A 21708-nucleotide genomic window follows, 5' to 3' on the forward strand; every position below is an offset into this window, starting at 1 on the left:
CTTCCGCAGACTGTCTATGTGAACCCTAATGATGTACATTAACAGTTTGTTAATGTGTTTTCATGTAGTCCTATTTGAAATCAGGTGAGTAGCCAACATCATGATTTGTTGATTTAATGTACCCTCTCTATACACGTGCACATAATACATCATTGGAAAGCTTATTCTGTCTACTTTAAGATGACGTATGATATGACACTGACAAGTGGTGCCATTACCATAGAAACAGGATAAACAATAATACATTCCACAATTAAAACTTTGAAATGTTTGCATTAGTTTCTGTTAGATTAATGACTCTATGTATTATTGCAAAACATAAAGTTGGATTTCTTTGTGACCTCAAAGCATCATGACAACTATCTAAAGGGTGAAACAAAATAGAATAATGAATTTGAACAAGTATAATTGAACTGTAATAGAGCTGGGGAACATTTCCAGTCAACGTCATATTCATCTTGTTCACCATTATGGTCTCTTTTGAGAGTGTGTGGTCTCCATTGCTTTGGCATGTACACAGTTTTGTGCAGGGAAGATTGTTCTGAGTATAGACACAGTTGATTGTGCAGTGGGCCCCTACTGGTACAAGCACAAATAAAGTCTTGTAGAAGCCCAGAAGCCACTGGGCCCTTGAAGAATACAGGAAGTAGTTCATCATCCACATTTTTCCATCCATGTTGCAGTGGTGATCCAATATCTTGTTCACCTATGTGCAAAGACATCCAAATCTTTGTTTGCCAATATGCTCTTTAGACATGCTCTTCAAAACTGTCCTCACCTGGTGGGAGTTTGCCCAGTGACTTGTCCTTTTTGATGGCTAGATTGAGATGCAAGCTATTCAGATTTCTATAGGTGTCCTTTTCTTTCTTATGCTGGTCATACATCGCTGCCAACAATTTCCTTGCTGCAGAAATTGCAGCTTGTCTGTCACTCTCTCCCAATTTGACAAGACCTCTGGAGCATTTGTTTTGACAGCATCAAACACAGATTTTTTCCCTAGTACTAAATAGGGATGACACATCAGGCAGTATGTTGCAGAAGTCAGGAGTGAGTGCGTCACAAATTGCATGCACAGGTATGAAGCGACACTTGTCAGTTGTACTGATAATGGTGCCTCTTTCAATCTACATGCTATATATGTGTTCCGTTTTTGAAAAGTAGTGAACCACAAGAACCAAACCTTCTGTGTCAAGTGACCTAATTACTATGGTTACTTTGACACCAGGAGGACCAAAAGCCATATTAGCACATACAGCATGCAGAGGCATCATTGTATCTGCTTTCTCTTGAGTACTGTACAAGTCTTGGACTTCAACACACCACTGGTGATGGACTTTTCTACTTCCCCATTGTAAAAGCCTCCAACAAGAAGGTGCATTTTGAACCATATATTCGCAGAGGAATTTTACAAGTGACTGCTGTTGGATGCCACATTTAGAAACTTTTTTCATGGTGGCAAAGGGTGTCCATCAATCACCTGATATTTTTTGCGTCCAACCTTAGACCATGTCCAGTGCTGTCTTTCTGCAGTTTTAAAAGAGTTACTGTTGTCATATGTCAAAGACTCTGATTACAGAATTAGCTTTCTCAAATCCTTTTAGGACCTGCCTCAAGTACTCAGCAGCCAATACACTGAATGTATAGAATTTATCTCCAGCCATCATTTGTATCACAGTGTTGGCATCTTTGATGTACACAGTGGTTTTTTTGCATGTGTCTACACAGCAAAGAAAAACCCACTGCTGATCTGTGCCAACGAAGTCAGCTCACAGGGCTCAGGTTGCAGGGTTGTTTCACTGCTGTGTAGACTTCAGGCTTGGACTGGAGTCCAGGCTCTAGGACCGTGTGGATGAGCCAGCCGTGGGTTTTTCTTTGTTGTGTAGACATATCCCTAGTTGCATTCTCTTAGCTGATGGATTCTTTCAGCTTGAGCTTCCAGCTGATGCCCTAATTCAGCTTTGTCTGTTATTCTCATTGTTCCATCAGCATGGAAGAACGCAGGCACCTGTCCTCTTCGGTGACAAAGAACAGTTGCCATTGAAACATCATCTCCATCTTGCTAAAGGCAGGACTCTGTGGAAAACAATTGCTGGATTGATCGCTGCTGTGATTGTCCCTCAATTGTCAAATTTAAATTTGGTCTTCTTGGCCATGTCTGCAAATGTTTTGATGACTGAGTTCTTGACTAGGCTGAAGAAGCTATGTGTCCCATCAGAATCAAGGGCATCTGTCACAAATCGCTCCATTTGTTCTTCATCCACAATGGGTACATATGCAATTTCTGTGTAGATGCTCTTTCTTTGTTGCAAGCTTGTGCTTGAAACTAGACCAAAATGGAATCACATGAGTGTGAACAATATCAATGCAATTTGGTATTGGTAGGATGTTATAAAGTAGTAGCCGTAAGAGACTCCAGGAGAAATCTCAGACATTGTTCATTTATAGGTGACAAGAGGTTGGTTTTTTTTCAGTGTTTTTTTATCATGAGTTGGTTCTGGATGTATTCTAGGTTTTTCAAATACTGCACTTTGAATAAGAGTCTCTGATTACCTGGGTAGAATAAGTGACTTTTCTTTCCTATGGGTCAGTGATATTTCTTGTGAGGCCGAACTATCTGCAAACTGTTCTTCAAATACCACTGTAGCCATTAAAAAGAAAGTACCTTTCCATCAATGCTCTCTATGCTGATGTCTATATTACTGTCTCCTTCATGGATGAGATTTCTACCAGCCTGAAGGGGTGTAATTCCATTTGAAATTAACATACCGCTCTGGAGTCTTTCTACTTCAGTTTTTGCAGCACTAGTGATGAACTGCCTCAGCTCATCATAATTGCAGAATCCATGAAGGTACAGTATGTCAGGTCAATTGTGAGACCCAAACTCATGGGTTTAGCCATGCAGCAAGACCTGTGTGCAGAGGTGTGATCATTTTGGAACACTTAAATACTATGTACTCTGTAACTGAGAGACACCTTTTGAATGTCTTCTCAAGGACGACACCACTGGCTGAATTATCTACCGACCAAAGGACAAACTCCCGCACCAACTGGGGCACAAAAGTAGCTGTCCTCTGTAAACTACAAACACCTGACTTTGGATAACATACTGAGGCTTTCATTTTGGCTATTTCAGACCAAAGGATTGAAGCAGCATTATACAAAATCACTTGTTCATTTGAAAGCTATTAATCAGGCTCATTCGCCAGAAGAACAGCCATAAAACATTTGGATGAGTTAAGTTCCTGCTTCAGATGACTAGCAGCTTGGATAGCATCAGCTAATGTTATTGTGCTGCCTGGAACCATGGTAGATATGCATTTTCCATGCTGTTTATAGAATGAAATTGCAGAACCATACTGTTTTTCTAATCTTGCCTATAATTTGCTACTAGAATAGCTTTCAGTTTCTACATCTGAGGGAAGTAGGGGTTTATATCTTTGTGGCAGCTTGGACAGAAGAGCCTTCTTGTTGTACATAATATAATTGTCTATCTCTTCTACCAGCTGATAAAGTGCAATTTCATAATGTGACTGTATTGTTGCAGTGCAACTAGATGGTTTTGCTTTAAGATTCTTTTTACTCAAAGAGGAAGAAAGGCATGTTGAGTGACAACAGCAATCAAGTCTTCTACAGATATTCAGTGCAATATGTTATCATCTTGTCTTCGATGTGCTACCTCCCTTAGATTGGTTGCTCTCAAATATTCCTATTTTATTAAGTTTCTTGTCTTTCTTGTGTGGTTTTCACAAGCAAACAATCACTGGAGGACATGCTTGCGCTGGTGGCTATAGAAGCAGATGAACATAATGTTTTCTGATCAGAGTCAGAATCTGTTTTCTTCCCTGGGTTCAGTAAAACTCTGACATGTGCAACATTCAACTTGTTTGTGTATTCCTGAAAGCAACCCCTGTGACAGAGTATTGGTGGCACATCATCTAAACTAGAAAACTTATCCAGTAGCCACCAATACAGTTTATCTCTCCTGACTTCTGCTGCCAGCATCACAGAATTCTGTCCAGCACTGATTGCTTTGACAGTTTTGTATTCTTTTGATTTTCTTGACAAATAACACATTTTTCAAAGTTTGTGAAGAGTCTTTTTCTCTTTGATGTAAACTTTAAGGGGCTTGTGTGCTCAATGTCTTCATATACTGTAATTTCTCTGTAGTGGTAAATTTACTATATTGTTAGCATTCCACCACCACTATCACCATTTTTCATTTTGTACACATATACAGACTTATGCTAAATTAGATCTGTATGTTAGTATCAAAATTACCATTTTAGAGCACTTTGATTGAAGCCCAATATGAAGCTGTATATTGTCATCTCTAACACAATACTGACCTATGCATGTCACTGAATTAAAAAGCTAATTTCTAGAATATTTGAAAGACTAGTACTGCATACTTAGACAATTACAGCTAAATTGCCTATACATGCAGACTACATATACTATATTGTATGTACAAATGGAGAAGCATTACATTAGGAATTCACATACATTTATATCTACCCACTATGCAGTACAAACTATGGGCACGTAATCTACAGCTACTGGTGCACAACTTTCAATAAGAAACTCATCTGGTCAGCAAATTTCATTTGAAAATATAGAAAACTATTATAATCACTTGTGACACCCTCTGACAATTAAGAATATGTGATGTGAAAACATTTCATGTTAGTATATTGCAATATGTTGATGTATGACATTGTTGCCACAGATTCATCATTTCTGTTAAAAAAAAAAAATACTTGCCCATGCAAAACAAATACAAACCTTTTAATACATTATCACTTGGACATACATTGGTGTTTGACTAAAAAACACCATATTAAGATGTTGAAATTAACTTAAAGAGTAAAAACTGTAGTTGTAGTCTTGTTGCAGTGTTTCTGGAACTGTGCAAAAAATGATACTTTCTCATTTTGGGTACCATTGTTTCACCTCACCTACAGTCACATGGCACCACTTGACAACTGCTTATCATACTTCATCTAAAAGAACATAAAATAAGCTTTGAAAGGATATGAGATGTGGGGGGAGTGTAGGTTGGGTCAGGGGCAGCTCTAGACATTTCGCCACCCCAAGCACGGCGTCATGCCGCGGGGGGTGCTCTGCCGCTCGCCGGTCCCGCAGCTCCCGCAGGCGTGGCTGTGGAGGGTCCACTGGTCCCGCAGCTTCGGTGGAGCCGCAGGACCAGCGGACCTTCCACAGGCATGCCGCCGAAGGCACCCTGCCAGCCGCCCTCCCGGCAACTGGCAGAGCGCCCCCCGTGGCATGCCGCCCCAAGCACGCACTTGGCGTGCTGGGGCCTAGAGCCGCCCCTGGGTTGGGTACATTAACCTCCAAAAATATGGCCCTTTTTGGAGAATTGCCACATGCCTGAATGGGGCTGGATCAGAGTGCATTAATGAAGTGTAAATGCGTGGCAGCAAGGTCCTCATGGACAGTTTGTCTGCAACAGGGTAGACTCACACCCCAGTTTGCCACAGACTAAATGTTCATGCAAATAAACCCTTAATTGTTCTTAATTTTTGTAATCTATTAGAGTGAATTTGAAATTAGTTTAATTACAAAGTAGATAATTTTTGCAACATCTTCCAAAGATCATATGCTCACTGCATAGGTTCCTAAGGCTAATCCCTACTAATCACTTCTTGTCTGCCTCAAACTTCAGCAATCAAACCAACTAAAATTAACCCTTAGGATGCTATGAAATTCTATAGCCATTGATATACACTTTCACTTAGCTTTACTCACAGTAACAATTGTTGCCTAAGGGAACATGTCACATGAGAGTAAAACTTTTGAACTGAAACAGGTAAGTTTTTGAACCAACAGTTAACCAACTAATTGCGTTTCTTCTGTGAGACAGTCTGACTTGCTCAACACTGGGGTGGATTCTCTGTCCTGGCCTGTTCCCTTTGCCCTGGTTAGGAAGTTTGCAGCAGGCATATAGCTGGCATGACTGGCTCCTAAGTCACCCTCCCTGCAGCTGTTGGTGGGAAAGGCAGGATGAACATGTGTGGTAAAAGTGAGCTATGTTTTGACTATGATCAGTTGGTCAGTGGTTTCTGGGGGACCACTGCAAGCTGGAACAAGAAGTTGGAGCATTCTCAAGGCTGATTTAGTTGGGGATTGGTCCTGCTTTGAGCAGGGAGTTGGATTAGATGACCTCCTGAGGTCCCTTCCAACCCTGATATTCTATGCTTCCATGATTCTATGGCTGCTGTAGCCTGTGCTGGAAAGAGTGGCTGAGCAGAGAAAATCGTGGCACCTTGATGTGTCCCACTTCACCAAGTGTGATGTCGGTGAATCAAAGAAACTGAATCATTATCTGCATATGCCATTTGGAACATGTTTTTCTCCTGCTAATTACTTTAATTTTTCTGATGGGAATGGGAGAGACACCAACATAGAGTGAACTGTAATGATGCGATGTACTGATAGGAATGCAGAAATTTTGCTTGCGCCGCACCGTTTTGCAAAGCCTGCCTTGAATTTTGAAATACGTGGTGATCTCTGCATTGCTACCCCAATATGTATTTCTATTTGATAGGTGACAGAAAGAGAGCTGAAATCTGGGGGTTCAAACACACAGGTGACAGAAAAGAACAAGAAGGAGTACATTGAGAGAATGGTAAAGTGGCGTGTGGAACGGGGAGTGGTTCAGCAAACAGAGGCTCTAGTCCGTGGCTTCTATGAAGTAAGTAACAAAGTTGCTCATGCCATCCACCACTCATGTTCTGAATGTGACAAGCACAGGGGTAACCTACTGTCAATACCACATCAGTGCACTGTGATGTGGCTAGGAAGATAAGTTTAGAAATGAATGGAATTCTCAAAACCTTAGCAGGCAGGGGTAGTAGCATCAGGAGCTGATGTGTTTAATGTTAGTGATTAAGGGGGAAGGTAGATGAATGTGAACTTGATCCTGCACAATAAAAAGTGATGAATGGAAGAAAAAGCACAGGTAAACCTGACCTGCACTAATGAGATTACTGCTATCCAATCACAACAATAGTCCTATCTCATAGTAAAAGTAAAGCAGAGAAAGTTGCACATAGCTAAGCACCACACTGGTAACATGAGGACAGCGTTTAGGCCCTTGAGTCCTCAGACAAGTGTACATACTGCCACTTTTTCACCATGCACACTTGCAAGTAAGGGAGGGGGAACTCAGGATAGGCTTATTACTATCGTGCAGCAGACCAGGCCTTTCACTTGATCTCATTTGCACCCACATGAGTCTTCTACTTGCCAGCCTTGTGCACCCTGCTGTGTACCATACAAGGACTATCAGGAACAAATCCTCTATCTGCTCAGACTACAGAATATAGTCAGTTCCTGGACTCTTGCCTTTTCCACCACTCATGCCTGCCAGTCAGAGGCACAGCGAACTGAAGATCACAAGCAAGGAAACAAAAAAAATTGCTAAGACATTATCCTAGGTAGCTGTACCCCACAGAAGTCTCCTTTCATTCAAAAAGAATAAGAATTTCTGGCATGTGTCCTGTCAAACCACATTTCACTTTCCTTGTGTATGTCATATGCTGTCCTGGCCAGAAGCTGAGTTTGTTGACTAATGAGCTATGACAATATTAACTGTTGGTATTGGCTTTGGTAACTTTGAAAAAATGTCAGTCTATAAAGCATAGTGAGCCTGATTCTTCTCTCACTTACCCTGCTGTAAATCCAAATTTATTGGAGTAAAACTAGGGCAGACAAGAGGAGAATCAGACTCAGTATATAGAATTGTAAAATGATTTTTCTTCTGTGGTTATTTCAGTTTTTTGGTTTGTTCCATTTTCCAGTCAATATCAAGCAGAGGCCATTGTTGATTATAAGACTCCTCAGGGTAGATTTTCAAAGGTATTCAGGCTTCTAATGATGCAGATCAATTTGGGATTTTCAAAAGGCGATATGCAGTTTAGGTGTCTGACTCCCACTGTTTCCAATGGAAGTTCGGTTCCTAAGCTGCCCAGCCGCATTTGAAAATGTCTATAGGCGTGTATCTGCATCATTAGGCACCTAAGTACCTTTGAAAATCTGACCCCTAGCCACTAGTGGCTGTTCTAAGCAATAAAGGCTTTTTGAAAGATGTTGTATAAAATACTGTAGTGAAATATGGGTTCCAAATTTTCTTCTTCTGTTGGGGGTTGGAGTGTGAGGAAGTACAGAATGAACACATGACTGAGGAGAAGAACTTTCCAAAGATAGTGAGACATACTATATCCCTAAGGAACTCATCACAGGGTGGTTTGACATCTAGCATTCTATACTATAAACCGTGGCTAGCCCAAATATATAAAATGCTGGATTTCAACCTTGTGTTAATGGGCACTGTTCCATTGAAGTCATTGGAGCTATGTCAATTTACATCAGCTGAGGATCTGGCTCCAAGAGTTTCACTGTGGCAGAATTCATGAAAGTGCTTGACCACCGCAAGAACTGACAAAGGCAGAAAAGCTGTATATTTCTCTCTATATTCTGTGTTCATCTCAATACTGTACAGTTTGTGAAGGATTTTTTAAATACCATTAAGAAGATAAACCTCAATTTAATCATGCATGAAGTACTAGGGCTGCTATCTTGTAATCATATTCTGACACAGACTAAAAGTAATATAGAAAAAATATACCCTATATTTTGCAAATCTAATATGCAGTTGACCATTAATATCACTGTTCAGAAGAGATGCGGTAGGAAGAAGTCCTCTGCACAAACTATTTCCTTTTCTTTCTGCTGTTCCATTCTGATCAAATCTCCTCATAGATTATCATAGTTTACAATTAAAATTCTCAGCAAACTCACAAAGAAGAGCAACTGATTTATGAGCCGGTGGTTGGAATCTAACTGCTGACATGCACTCTTAGTCACAGTAGGCAGCTAATCATCAGAGCCATGACTGGGTTTTTCTGAGACAATGCATCTGCTGTACCTCCAGTCCAGAGTGGGCTCAAGAATGGTTTGTGTTTCAGGTTGTAGACTCCAGGCTCGTCTCTATTTTTGATGCCAGAGAGCTAGAGCTGGTGATTGCAGGCACTGCAGAAATAGACCTCAATGACTGGCGTAACAACACAGAATATCGTGGAGGTAAACCATCTACTCATACTTAGGAGCACCTTCTTTATTATCGGGCCACATCCTGAGATGCGTACTCAGTGTTTGCTCTGTTTTTACTGGTGGAAACTCCCACTGAATTCAGACGGTTTCTCTCAAGAAGGACTCAATGAAAACTAAACAAGGACCTCATGATTTGGCCAATACACATGTTAATACTAGAACAGGTCTTGCAGTTTCTACTCAGATCTTACTCAGACAAAATTCCTTTGACTCAATGGGAGTTTTGACTGAGTAGAGACTGCAGAATTTAGCCTATACTTTATTTGTATTGAAGAATACGAGTAAAATCCTGGCCTCATTGAGACAATGGCAAAATTCTCATTAATTTCAATAGAGCCAAATTCTACTCCCAGTTACATTCTAATAAAATGCTGCGCTAAGTTAAAGCCCCTAAGTCAAAGTGTTTCACTCCTTCATTCAACACCAGCACTAAATCCCCTGCCCTGACTAGTTGGACTTGTTTTGTTTTGAACAAAGAGCATAGTGTGTGCAGGAACTGTTGAGTAATGGGCAAATGGGTTGTTCCCCCAGGTCCCTCAGCTCTACAACGCACAAGAAAACTCAATGGAGTTGACCTGTCCTCCATAAACACAAGACGCAAATTTCGGCTGTTGGCTGACCACCAAATATTCTTACCTATTTGTTACTTAAGCACTGAGCTACTAGCCATAAAGAGGGTTCCCTATAATGGTTTTCAAGTTTAACTCTTCTGCATAGAGTGTTATCTCAGGTGGTTATTTAAATATAATTATTGAGCCAGATTGAGCTTGGGTTCATTCTACTTTCACTAGCGTGATCTCAAGCCCAGAGCTGTGGTGGAAAGTCTGCCAGGGAAGGGCTTGCAGCAGCCATTCCCCTCTAGACGTTGGAGATCAGTATAACCCCAAAAGGGACTGGTATTGGCCATGAAGAGGGTATGGCCCCTTAAAGTGATTCAGACCTAGGATACAGGTAGCTAGGCCTGCACCTTCCTATGCTAGCTTCACTATCTGGACCATTGATTTAATTTCTTTACCCCTCTTATTACATTGTTTTAAAGAAACACCATTGAATGTTATCTGCTATAGATGTAACAATTTATCCAGTTCTCCAGTCTTGGTTGTATTTGGGAATCAGAAATATAGCCTTCCATCAAGCTGTCATAAACCATATAGAATATCAACTTTAGTCATTTATATTTAACATGGATAACCATAGTATTTGCCAAAATGTTTTGGAAAAGGGCAGTATACGTGAGTTATAAATGTGAGCTTTGAGGTACATGGAATTTTGTAGTTTCAAATTAGTTAGCTGTATTAAGTTATCCAGAGGTGAGAAGACAAGAGGGCTGAGACATAGCTCATCAATCATTAGATCAGTCCTTGTAGCAAGAGAAGCTAATAGCTCACATTTCTTTTTTGTGGAAATGTATTGAAATGGTACATCATCAGATCCAGTTCCCACTTAACTTGTATGTTTCTAATCTCTCTCTCTCAGGTTACCATGATGGGCATATTGTAATACGGTGGTTCTGGGCAGCGGTGGAGAGATTTAACAATGAACAGAGACTACGATTCCTGCAGTTTGTCACTGGAACATCTAGTGTGCCATATGAGGGATTTGCAGCCCTTCGAGGGAGCAATGGTCTGCGGCGTTTCTGTATAGAGAAATGGGGGAAAATAACATCCCTTCCAAGGTATGTCTGTATTATGAATAAAATCTTAAAAGTTGTGGAGAAGATGAGCACAACACTTCATTTCAGTGTTTCTGGCAGTTAATGACAGTGAATACAAGAGCAGCAAAGGACAAGTCTCACTTCATCACAACACAGTCACTGAATCTACAACCTACAACTCAGTGAAGGGTGATTTCTTTATATTTAGAGATGGGTTGAAACCAGACCTTCATATTTGGAGTCCTTTAAATAGTAGGGAATGGTCAGGATGCTAATTCCTCAGATCCAAACCAAATCTTTTTGTGAGATTTCAGAGCTTGTGAGATTTCAAAACATGTCTCTGATTCAGCCAGAGACACCCATTTCCTAGCCCAAGTCCCATAGGGATTCAGATCTGAACACCTCTACTGGATCTCATTTGTTCCATTTTGTCATCCCACTATTCAGCATGTCATAGACTCATAGAGTTTAAGGCCATAAGGGACCACCAGATCATCTAGTCTGAGCTCCTGTATATCAGAGGCCACCAACCACCCAGCACCTGCACACTGAACCTGCATACTAATGTGTATGGGACCATTAGGAAGCTGAGTGAGGAAATGGGCTGTAGTCCATGTGATGATACCACCCAGATTTATATATCCATTCTAATTGGTTCAGTAGGTGCAGCTGAATGATTTACCCAGTTCCTAACACATTGAAGCTTGCTCGAGAACTTGCTGAGGCTCACGCCAGACAAGATTGGAATAATGAATATAGGCTGTGGGAAGATTTTGGGAGAAGGGCAGAGGCAATTATCTTGGTTTAGGGAAAGTGTCTGGTGTTTATGACATAGATTCACTGCCTGGACATCTTGTTGGATTTCACTGCTGCAGCAGTGGCCAAGAATATTTGCATCCATTTGTGCCCAGCCATAATAATAGCAATAATATCTAGCTCTTATATAGCACTTTTCATCAGTAAATCTCAAAATGCTTCACAAAGGAGGTCAATATCATTATCTTCATTTTACAGATAGGGAGACTGAGTCACAGAGAGGTGATGTGGCTTGCCCAAGAGACCAATAGCAGGGCCAGGAATAGATCCTGGATCTTCTGAGTCCTAATCAGTGTTCTGTCAACTGACTACGCTGTCTTCCATCTAGGTTGTGACTTCTTTTCTTGAATGTGAATGTCACTATGTCTAACCATGCTGTTGTCTCCTTGAGATTGTACTACTGGAGTGCACTCTATGTAGGCTACATCTTACCACCATTAAGAGATTTCAGCTAAGGAAATGCCCTATTTGCTTAACAATCCTCATTCAGAGAAGACTTCTCACCTGTGCTTCAAGATCTACATTGGCTTCCATTCATTTCCAGAAGGATATTCAAAGTGTTGTTCTTGCCTTATAAAGCCCTCAATGGCTTGGGACCTGCATACATTAGAGACCATCTCCAGTGAAGAACAGCTGAGGTGCTCCATACAGTCCTTTCAGGAAACTGGGGGAATTAGCCCTAGATTCATCTGCACTGGGAATTAGCCCTGGTTTCATGCACCAGTGACCAGACAACCGTGTAAGCTGTATTGGTGCAAACCCCATTTCAAGCAGCAGTAAACTACTGTTGCCAACTGCAATTTACCATATCTGCATTAGGGGTTTGGTGCAGTGCAACTGTTCTGGTGGGTGGCCAGGGATGGCTGGAATCAGGGCAAATCCACAGGGTAGACAGGCCTGGGATGGTGCTGCTGACCAGGCATTTTCAAGGATAAGCCTTTGATTTTATCACATGCTTCCTACTTTGGTTTGACAGAGACCAAGTCTAATAACTTTCCTGGCATTCTGCAAGTCCCATTTGTTTTTTCAAATCTTTGAGAGGTCCAAAACCACCTCTATAGATGGGCTCTAGAGGTGGTTATGGACAGTCCTGATTGTGAACACGAAGAATCACAAAAAATACAAGTTCCAAGTTGTGCAGCATTTCTACATTAGACTTCTCTATGTGAAGATGAGCGGGTTTTGTAGTGTATATAAGAAATGCCAGGCTGACCTGTCAAGGGCTAATAAGGTAATTTGCCTCTTTCTCCTCTGCTTAACTTTCTGTGTTAACCCTGGGCATTGCTTATGACCTAGATTCAGTTAGCCTTAAGATATTTAAGTTAACTGCCTTAAGTTTATCCACTAATTACTCAAGATCTCATTCTCCCCCGAAGAAGCCTTCTCTCCAGGTCAGAGCTTCAGAACCCTCTAGAACTTTCTGAGCAATGTGATCCAGACAAGTGAAGCAACCGTTTTCTGATGGGAGAAAAACCCAGATTGTTCACCATGAACAATCGTCTGTATTATTTAATAATTGTAAAGTGCTGTTGAGTGCATATAGCAGTCAGAAATATATAAAACACCAGGGCCAAAATGCCAAAAACTGGACACTGAAAATTAAGCTCCTAAATCCACATTTACTTGAACTTTTTATTTAGATGCCTAATTATGTATTTGTTTAGAAGGTTAAAGAGCATCTGACCATATCCTCTAGGCACATGGGCATAATTTAAAAGTGCACACTAAGTGTACCAATGTAAGGTAACTCACTACAGATCCTCCTCCTGCTCAAACAATTCCCCACCTCTACATTTGCACTTATTCCCCTCCCCCATTTTCTAATGCATGGGGGAAATAGATAACCCTTTCTATGTGCCCTGAAAGTAATCAGATTAGATCAGTTAGATGTTCAAATATGGATTTAGGACCCTAACTTTTGGCTTGAGTTTTTTCATGAATGCTACAAAATTCTTAGGTCCCAGTCCACCAAGAATTATGACTGTTTCTTCTGCCATAGAAATCTGCAAAGATTGCATAAACCTCCAAGCAGTTGGCTTCTTCAGCTGGGCCTGGCACAGAGATGGATGTGGGGTTGCTGGGTTTTAATGGCTAGGTCTGGTCTGAACATTTCCAGATGTTTTACAAAGTATCAAGAAAAGTTTTAAATATTTTGTAAGAACGCAGGGCTCCCTTTTCGATCTCTTCTTCCTTCTCCTGTTTTAGATGTGTGACTCTTCCATACACATTGTCCTTATGCTTTAGTGATGCAGTGTGCAATTGCTCCTGTTTTGTTTACCAATGAATACAGATGTAGTAATGCCTAACACTTGCCACAACGTGCAGCACTACCAGCAAAGACACATGGTGTGAATTTCTGAGGTGAAATGATACTTGTAATAGTACTACTATTAATACATAGCACTCATGATAGAGCTTTCTGGAAATAGCCGTGTAACTGCCACGGCAGGAGGGGCCATCCACCCAAGTACATACCAAAGGCTGATCTATGTTGAAAACTTACATCAGCATAGCTACTTCTCTCAGGGATGTGAAAAATCCCTGCTCTCTCCCAGGAGACATAGGTATTCAGACCTGACCCCCAGTGTAGGCTGACAGAAGAATTCTTCCATTGATCTAGTTACTGCCTGTTGGGGAGGTGGATTAACTACAGTCATGGGAAAACCCCTCCTGTTGCTGTAGTGAGTGCCTACTCAGACGTGCTACAGCGACGAAGCTGCAGCACTGCAGCTGGGCCAGTCTAGCAGTTTAAGTGTAGACACAGCCTAACATCTTGGACAGGATTGTATTCAGGGTGCCTAGCCTCTCACATCGTCATGGGTACACTTCTATTTTTAGTGCGGTACTCAATTAGAGCTAGCATGGATATGTATTCTCAAGATGGAAATTACACCTCCAGCTCCAGGTTTACACCTATCAACAATAGTTATGACTTTAGAGTGGTTTGGAAGATTTGGACTCCAGGAGCTTTATTCTAACCTCACTTATGCTGGTGTAAATCAGGAATAAATCCACTGAAGTCAACAGAGTAACACTGGTGGGAAACGCTGGCATAAGGAATATCAGACCCAACAAGTGGATTATTTCCATTATGCATGGGAAATGAGACATAGGTTATTTTATTCTAATCTACATCTATGTATCATGTGTACACATTAGAATAAAGGCAGCCAAAGCAGAAAACAGCTCAGAGATATTGCTTTACTCCCAGACCACAAGAACGTGACTCTGCAGCAGTATCCAGCCGGAGTGTGTCTAACTCCTACAGGACTCTGTCAATGTAAAACTACCGTTTGTTTTTCCTCCAGACTGCTGTAGCGAATCAAATGAGATACCACAAACTAGGTAACAGAGTCCAGGCACTTAATGTTATTTATGCTGGTTTCTGTTCTTCAGGCCCCAGGTTTACTCTCCCTGTTTAATATGGAAGACTCCCCTTTGAAATGCAGCAGTTATACATTGACTCCCAGTGCTTGGTTTTTAGTAAGTTTCTCATGGGGGAAAGATCGTTCTCCTGTTTGGGTTTATAGCTGGAAGAAGATCTGAGAAAACTTCTTCCCATCTATAGCCTTGTTGAAGCAGGGGAAGCTCTTATCTTGTGTCATGCAGATTTTTGGCTCTCAGCCAACTCCCTCAGTCTCCCAAGAACTTGACCTTAATTCCCCCCCATACTTTAATGAATACCAAAAAAAAAACCCAAACCTTATATTAAATCATGTAGCTGTGTCTAAAACTAAGAAAACAACTTCACCTGAAAAGTGTGTGCAAAGAGAGGGAAAAACATTCTCTTACAGCTGTATGAGAAGACAATGCCCTCTGCTAAGAGCTTGATCCTGAGAAGTGCTGAACACCTATACCTCCCACTGGGGGACATCCTGAAATCCTTACTCTGTTTCTCCTTCACAGTCAGGCAAAACTCTCATTGGCTTGAAGGAGAGTTCTGCCTAGGTAAAAATCAAATAAGGACCCCAGGATTTGGCCCAGCAATTTCAATAAGAATTGCAAATAATCTGTACCTAAAAGGCCTTTACTTTCTCAATCAATACAGAGAATTAGCTGACTTTCCCTGGAAAGTGATTTTAGTTCTACAAAGTAATTTATAAATACCAGCATATTGTCTGCAGTTAACATATGCAGATTATCGATAAATATTTGATCTTGGTCCTAAGATATTTATTAGGCACCTATCATCATCATATCCAGAACTGCCATATAACAATTAAGTTTCTGGGTGTACAAATAACAGAATATAAATTCATCATTTCCCCCTTTCCTAGTGGTGTGTGTGTTCGTTTTGCTTGTTTTGTTATTTTTTTAATCCTTGAGCCTTCTCCTCATCCTCCTCTCCTCTCTTTCCTTCTTGAGTCCCTTCCTCTCTCCTAATTGCCCTATTACAGTTCAGTCTAAGGGAGACGATTATGGGATATAATATAATTCTCCTATTCAAAGTATAGTTCCTATATTGTTATTCTTTATATTCTCATTATGTATATGTTTGTCAAAATGTCATGCTGACAATAAAATGTTACCAGGATAGTCAAATATCCAAGGCACAAACTGATTCAGATGTGTGACCCTTGGAAAACTAGTCCTCCTGTAAAGGAAGCATAAACCATTTTTGCTGAAGACAGCAGAAATATAACCTTAGAGCCTCAGATCACTTGTTAAGCAAAAAATTCCCAAGAGGAACCGCTGAGAGTTTCCCTTCACAAACAAAGAGGAACAAAAGTAGATATTTGTATGGAAGACCTGAGAGATTTGAGGATTGTGGCTAGGGGTTAGTACCTCTCCCTAAAAAAGCAAGGTGAGAGGAACAAGTGGCCCATTTCTGTCTCTCTGGCACTGTACTGTCAGAAAGCAAGCCTTATTACAGCTGATGGGTTAAAGCCATAAGTTTGACAGCGGAGGGTTGTGTGTGCATTTGCTGCCTTTGGGCTGTCAGCATTATAAAGATTAAGGGAAGTGACAAAAGAAGAATGCCAAGAGCTTAAAAGCTTACATGTAACTTTTAGAGAGGACATTTAAAAGGAGAGAAGTAGCAGTGGAGACACTAAGAGAGATTTAGAGATTCAGACCCCCACAAACTACCAGAAGTTATAACTACAGACTGCAAAGAAGAAAGAAATTTAAGTTATTAGTTGATAGTTTTTCTTCCTTCAAGAAAAGAGCATGATAAGTAGGTCATAGTTTAGGTTACTTTATCTTATGTTTTCTTCTAAAAGCATAGAAGTCAGTTTCATAAAGGTGTAAATACTCTGCTCTTTCAAGTTTGGGTCCTCATACTTGCTGAACATGCTCTCATAAATGTCAACAGGCTAACAGGGCAAGCTAGAGGCTTAACTGAAAGAAGAAAGTCTATTCACAAAATGTAACTATTGTTTCTTCCCTTGCTCATGCAACATTTCCACTCCAATACACACAAAGGGCCGAATACTGCAAAATGCTGAACCTCTCCTGCCATGTTCTGATTACAGTGACATCCGTGGCCATAGAGGCTGCTCAGCACAGCTTAGGAGGTGCTCAGCCCCTTGCAGGATTGGGCACAAAGTTAAGGGACTGCGACATTACAGAAAATGTCCCTGGTCTCTTAATTGACCTATATGCTTAGGAATCACATAACATATAATATAAACAACCCAAGTGCTGAGTTGAATGCCTTTTGGTTCAGCTGGAAAAGGAAAGGGTTTCAACTTCCAGCTGCAAGAAGCAAAACTAATGCCTTGTCAGCAATACCGAGACAGAACAGCGAAGACTTATCTTCCTCCTGTCTATCCCCCTCCCTAAACCAAAAATCAGAACTTGCCACTGCATTACATAAGTAGACACTTGACACCCTGGGCCCAGCACATCAAGCCTGTCCCCAGACTTTGGCCCTTGCAACAAAGAACAGGAAATGATAGCTAGCCCACTTACAACACTGCAGAAGCTCACATGGAAAAATTTTGTTCTTAGTTCCACTGGTGTAAAACTGGGCTGGCTGCATGGATTAATAGAACAGAATTTAACCCCATATTTTGTCCTTTGGCAATGTATGGTACCTGCATGGTAGTTGGCCTGAGAGTTTCCCTTTTTTATTTGGTTGTTTGGGGATCTTTTTGTATGACAGATACTTTTGGGTTAGAGGGTACAAATGTTTTGTTTGGATAAATGTCCAAACATCTCCAGACATTTTGAGGTTCCCTTCCCTTTTTTCCCTCCAATAGTTCCTCCCCCGTTATATGACCCTGTAATGATCTGCTATATCCTGCTGTCCTCCTCTGCATAAGCCTTTGTCCTGTACAAACCCATAATCCGATGTTTGCTTGTATGTCCAATGAAGAGCCATTTGTATGGCTCTGAGGACACACAGTATGTTAGGTCCTTGCCTCCACTCAAATTGTAAAGGAATGAAACAAAGAAGATTCTTCTCTGCCCCTAAATGCTCTTTATGTGTGACACCCAAAAGGTTAATAATGGCTTCAGTTTGAAGGGTCTTTGTTTTGGAGAACTAGTAATAAGAAAAAAAGTAGGTCTTTGCTCTGAATCTAGCCCAGATGAAGAGTGACTGAAAGTCATTAACATTAGAAGCTTGCTCACTGGCTTGATTGAAATGAGTTTGATTATCTCAATCCAGTTCCTAGTGGACAGGTGTCCATATCACAGTAAACACCATTGCAGGTAGCACTAATCAGCACTTTTGCTACTAGTCTCAGCAGAGTCCGGTGACTGAATGGACCAAGGGAACTCAACCACCTTCTAGCTTCTGAAAAGGGTTGACACACATTGGTAGGGCTCAGTGGGTATGGCTGAGGAACACAAATAATGGTGGAAGACTACTCATCTCTAATGCATACACCACACGATGCACTAACTTGTGAGATGTATTATAATAATGACTTCATCAAGGTTCATTTATTTCTCTAACTCCTTTATGTTCCCATTTCATTTCCAAAGGAAGTTGCTTTTATTGCATACTCTCTCAGAGAATAACCAGTTTACAATTTTTTATTCAGAAAAACTAGTAAAAGCTCTCCTAATTGAAATGCTGCAGTGCAACAGATACTATGCCTCTGTCTGTTTCAATTTCCTGATGGCTTTTAATGATTCACTGTGGGTGCTTGATAAATCTCCCCCTTCAGTTCTACAAGCCTCATGCCAACTAATCTGCCTTCAGCCTGGTGTTTTCGGTTGGCCTAACAAATGAGCAGCAGAGGATAAGAGGGAGTCTACTTTAGGAAGGGCTCTTCTGCTTCAGCTCATAGGAAATAACATGCATTAAAGAATGAGATCTCAGAACTAGAAGTAAAACAAGGCAATAGATTCGAAAAATACCAGGAGCCAGATTCTCATCGATCACCATAGCTCCATTGGCTTCATTGCACCTCTGCCATTTTACAGTAGCTGAAGATCTGGCCTGATGTGGATATGAAATACCAGACATGAACAACACTCATCACCATGCCTAGGGCTTTGGGGGGAAAGGAGACATATATGTGCACTCCCTACAGAGATAGATTAAGCACAGCATGATGGATTACTAATTAGCATCATTTTGAGGCTGTTGAGGATATTTGTAAAGGTCAGTGTGTTTCAAAACTAAAAAGCAAATAGCATTTTTATGCTGAACTGACTGGAACGATTTTTGTTAGTAATTTAGGATTAGCCTCCCGTTCTTCCATAGAAGTGGCCTCCTCCTACCTCCATAAAAGTGTTTTAAATCTTGAGGATTTTTGATCACCAGGGTTACTAGAAGAAAAGGAAATAGTAAACGATTTAGCAAAGCCAGAATACAAATGGAAATCTTTCCCCCAACTCAAGCATGATTTAAAACTAGAGTTGGTTGGAAAATGGGGACATTTTTCATGGGAAATGTGTCCCCTATTTTGTTGAAAAACTTATCAACTGGCTTAAATTGTAAATTTTTTATGAGAGGGACATCTTGTCTGTGTTTGTACGATGCCTAGCCCAATACATAGATTCTGACCTGCTGTACAGCACAGGCTGTAGAACTTCCCCAAATAATTCCTAGAGCAGATCTTTTAGACAAACATTCAGTCTTGATTTTAAAATTGCGAGTGACGGAAAATCCAGCACAACACTCGGGAAATTGTTCCAACGGTTAATTACTGTCACTGTTGAAAATATATGCCTTATTTCCAGTCTGAATTTGTCTAGCTTCAACTTCCAGCCATTGGCTCATGTTGTACCTGTCTCTGCTAGACTGTAGAGCCCGTTATTAAATATTAATACCTCAAGTAGGTACCGATAGACTATAATCAATGGGCTCCTCATCCCTGACTAGGGCTCCAAGACATTACAGTAATACAAATAATAATAATAATCATCATCATCATATTTAAAACCCATCCTTATAACAAGTAAGTTACAGAAACAGCATTCTGCTTTCTAGAGACTTTCTTCTTTCAGGCACTCAAAACAGTTGGTTTTGTAGTGTTTCCTGTTTTCCCACTGAACCTACAGTTGTCAGTCCTGTCTTATTACTCCACTCAAAGGGCCAAATTTACCAATACATTCCAACTGTTTTATAACTGTCCTGTAGTGCAGAGCTTAACCAGCCACTTATACCAGCGGTATAGCTGCTTTGCATTTCTGAAACAGCACAAAACAGCCAAAGTGGCACCAGTGAATATTACTCCGTGTGAAGTCTGAGGCCTTAATTCCACAGTGAACCCCACATTTGCACAGGGGATTCACCGACATGGAAATCAGTGCATGATCTGGGTCTAATGCAGGATCTAGCCTGTCATACAGATACTTTCTGTTAATGTTTAGTTTATATATATAGTTCAAATTCATGCATGTATATTTTTAAAATATCTTCTGGCTCTTTGGATTTTAGGGGCTTTTATTTTAACACTCAGGCTTTATTTAATTAAAGCTTTTTAGCCATTTAGAGGACATGAGTGAACTTCCATCAGAATAAGCAGTGTTTTCTCATTAATATATTGGTTAAAAGTAAATGAAACTTACCACACTGCATTTTTCCATTTGCAGGGCACACACATGTTTCAACCGCTTGGATCTTCCACCCTACCCATCTTATTCTATGCTGTATGAAAAGCTGTTGACAGCTGTTGAAGAAACTAGCACGTTTGGACTTGAGTGATGGAATTCAGGCACTTCTGGTATTTTCATGGCTGATGATGTCACCTTCCTTCCCTGCCGTCATATGATCTTGGTTTTCCATGTTTTTATTTTTGAAAACAAAAATCAGGATTGACAAAAGCTGTGCATGAAGAACTGCCTCCCTCTAAGATCTAACCTTCATGCTTTCATCCTCAGTTTCCAATGGACTGCTAGCCTGTATGCAATAGAAAAACAACTGTCTCAAGGTTTCTGTATATCTCCACATACCTCCATTAATAATAATGAAAATACAAATGCAGGTTATGTTACACTTGACCAAATGTTAATAAATGTTTACTTCCACCTATGTTGATTAAAAAATAAATAACCTCATCAACCATTTCAAGCTTCTATATGCCTGTGTCTTCTAAACAAATCCACAGTTCATCTTACTTCTTACCAGTTGAATTCAGTACTGGGAGGTGGTCAAGCGTTTTTTTCATCCATCCTTGTTTTTCCTGTACATATCGTCCATCATAGAGATATCTATGAGTAAAACTGAAATTTTTATACATGGACTCAAGATCCACATCAACCAGAACTGGCCCAGGCTCATGGTGCAGATAAGACATTAAAAAAAACAACAACCTGTAATGCAATGCAAAGTATTCCAGTGGTTGCTATGGATGGTTACTTGCCGTACCAGAAAGAACTTGCACTTCAGACATGTTTGGAGGGGAATCTCTATTGTAATGTTTACCACTCAAGAAGCACAAATTTGTGCACACTCAAGAAGAATGTCTCATTATGTAGCATAAAGGACAAGGATCCCTTACTTAAATATTGTACATGACAAAGAAAGAGGGACTAAGAAGAATGTTCTGCTCTTGTTAATATCTTTGGATTCTGTTTACTGATTCTTTGTTATCTGATGTTTAAAACACTCCCTTACAAATGAGAAGTATAGACACTCCCGTTCCTTATATCAGAAGCCATTTATTTCTTGTCAGGCAGGGCTAACTTCTGGTTGTTGTTTTTTC

General features: G+C 40.5%; 1 protein-coding gene across 3 annotated transcripts in view; it reads left to right on the forward strand.

Moving 5' to 3' along the window:
• The window catches only part of HECW1 (HECT, C2 and WW domain containing E3 ubiquitin protein ligase 1), a 385797-nt gene extending 365086 nt beyond the window's left edge, over nt 1-20711 (forward strand). For all 3 annotated transcript variants that reach the window (XM_050937655.1, XM_050937656.1, XM_050937657.1), the window contains 4 exons: nt 6566-6712; nt 8988-9102; nt 10609-10807; nt 20597-20711. In XM_050937655.1, the coding sequence (XP_050793612.1) occupies nt 6566-6712; nt 8988-9102; nt 10609-10807; nt 20597-20708 (573 nt within the window). In that variant the 3' untranslated portion in view covers nt 20709-20711. The remainder of the gene's footprint in view (nt 1-6565; nt 6713-8987; nt 9103-10608; nt 10808-20596) is intronic.
• The last annotated feature ends 997 nt before the right edge of the window (nt 20712-21708 follow it).

Source organism: Gopherus flavomarginatus, chromosome 2 (assembly GCF_025201925.1).
Source record: "Gopherus flavomarginatus isolate rGopFla2 chromosome 2, rGopFla2.mat.asm, whole genome shotgun sequence".
In the NCBI taxonomy this organism is placed as follows: Eukaryota; Metazoa; Chordata; order Testudines; family Testudinidae; genus Gopherus; species Gopherus flavomarginatus.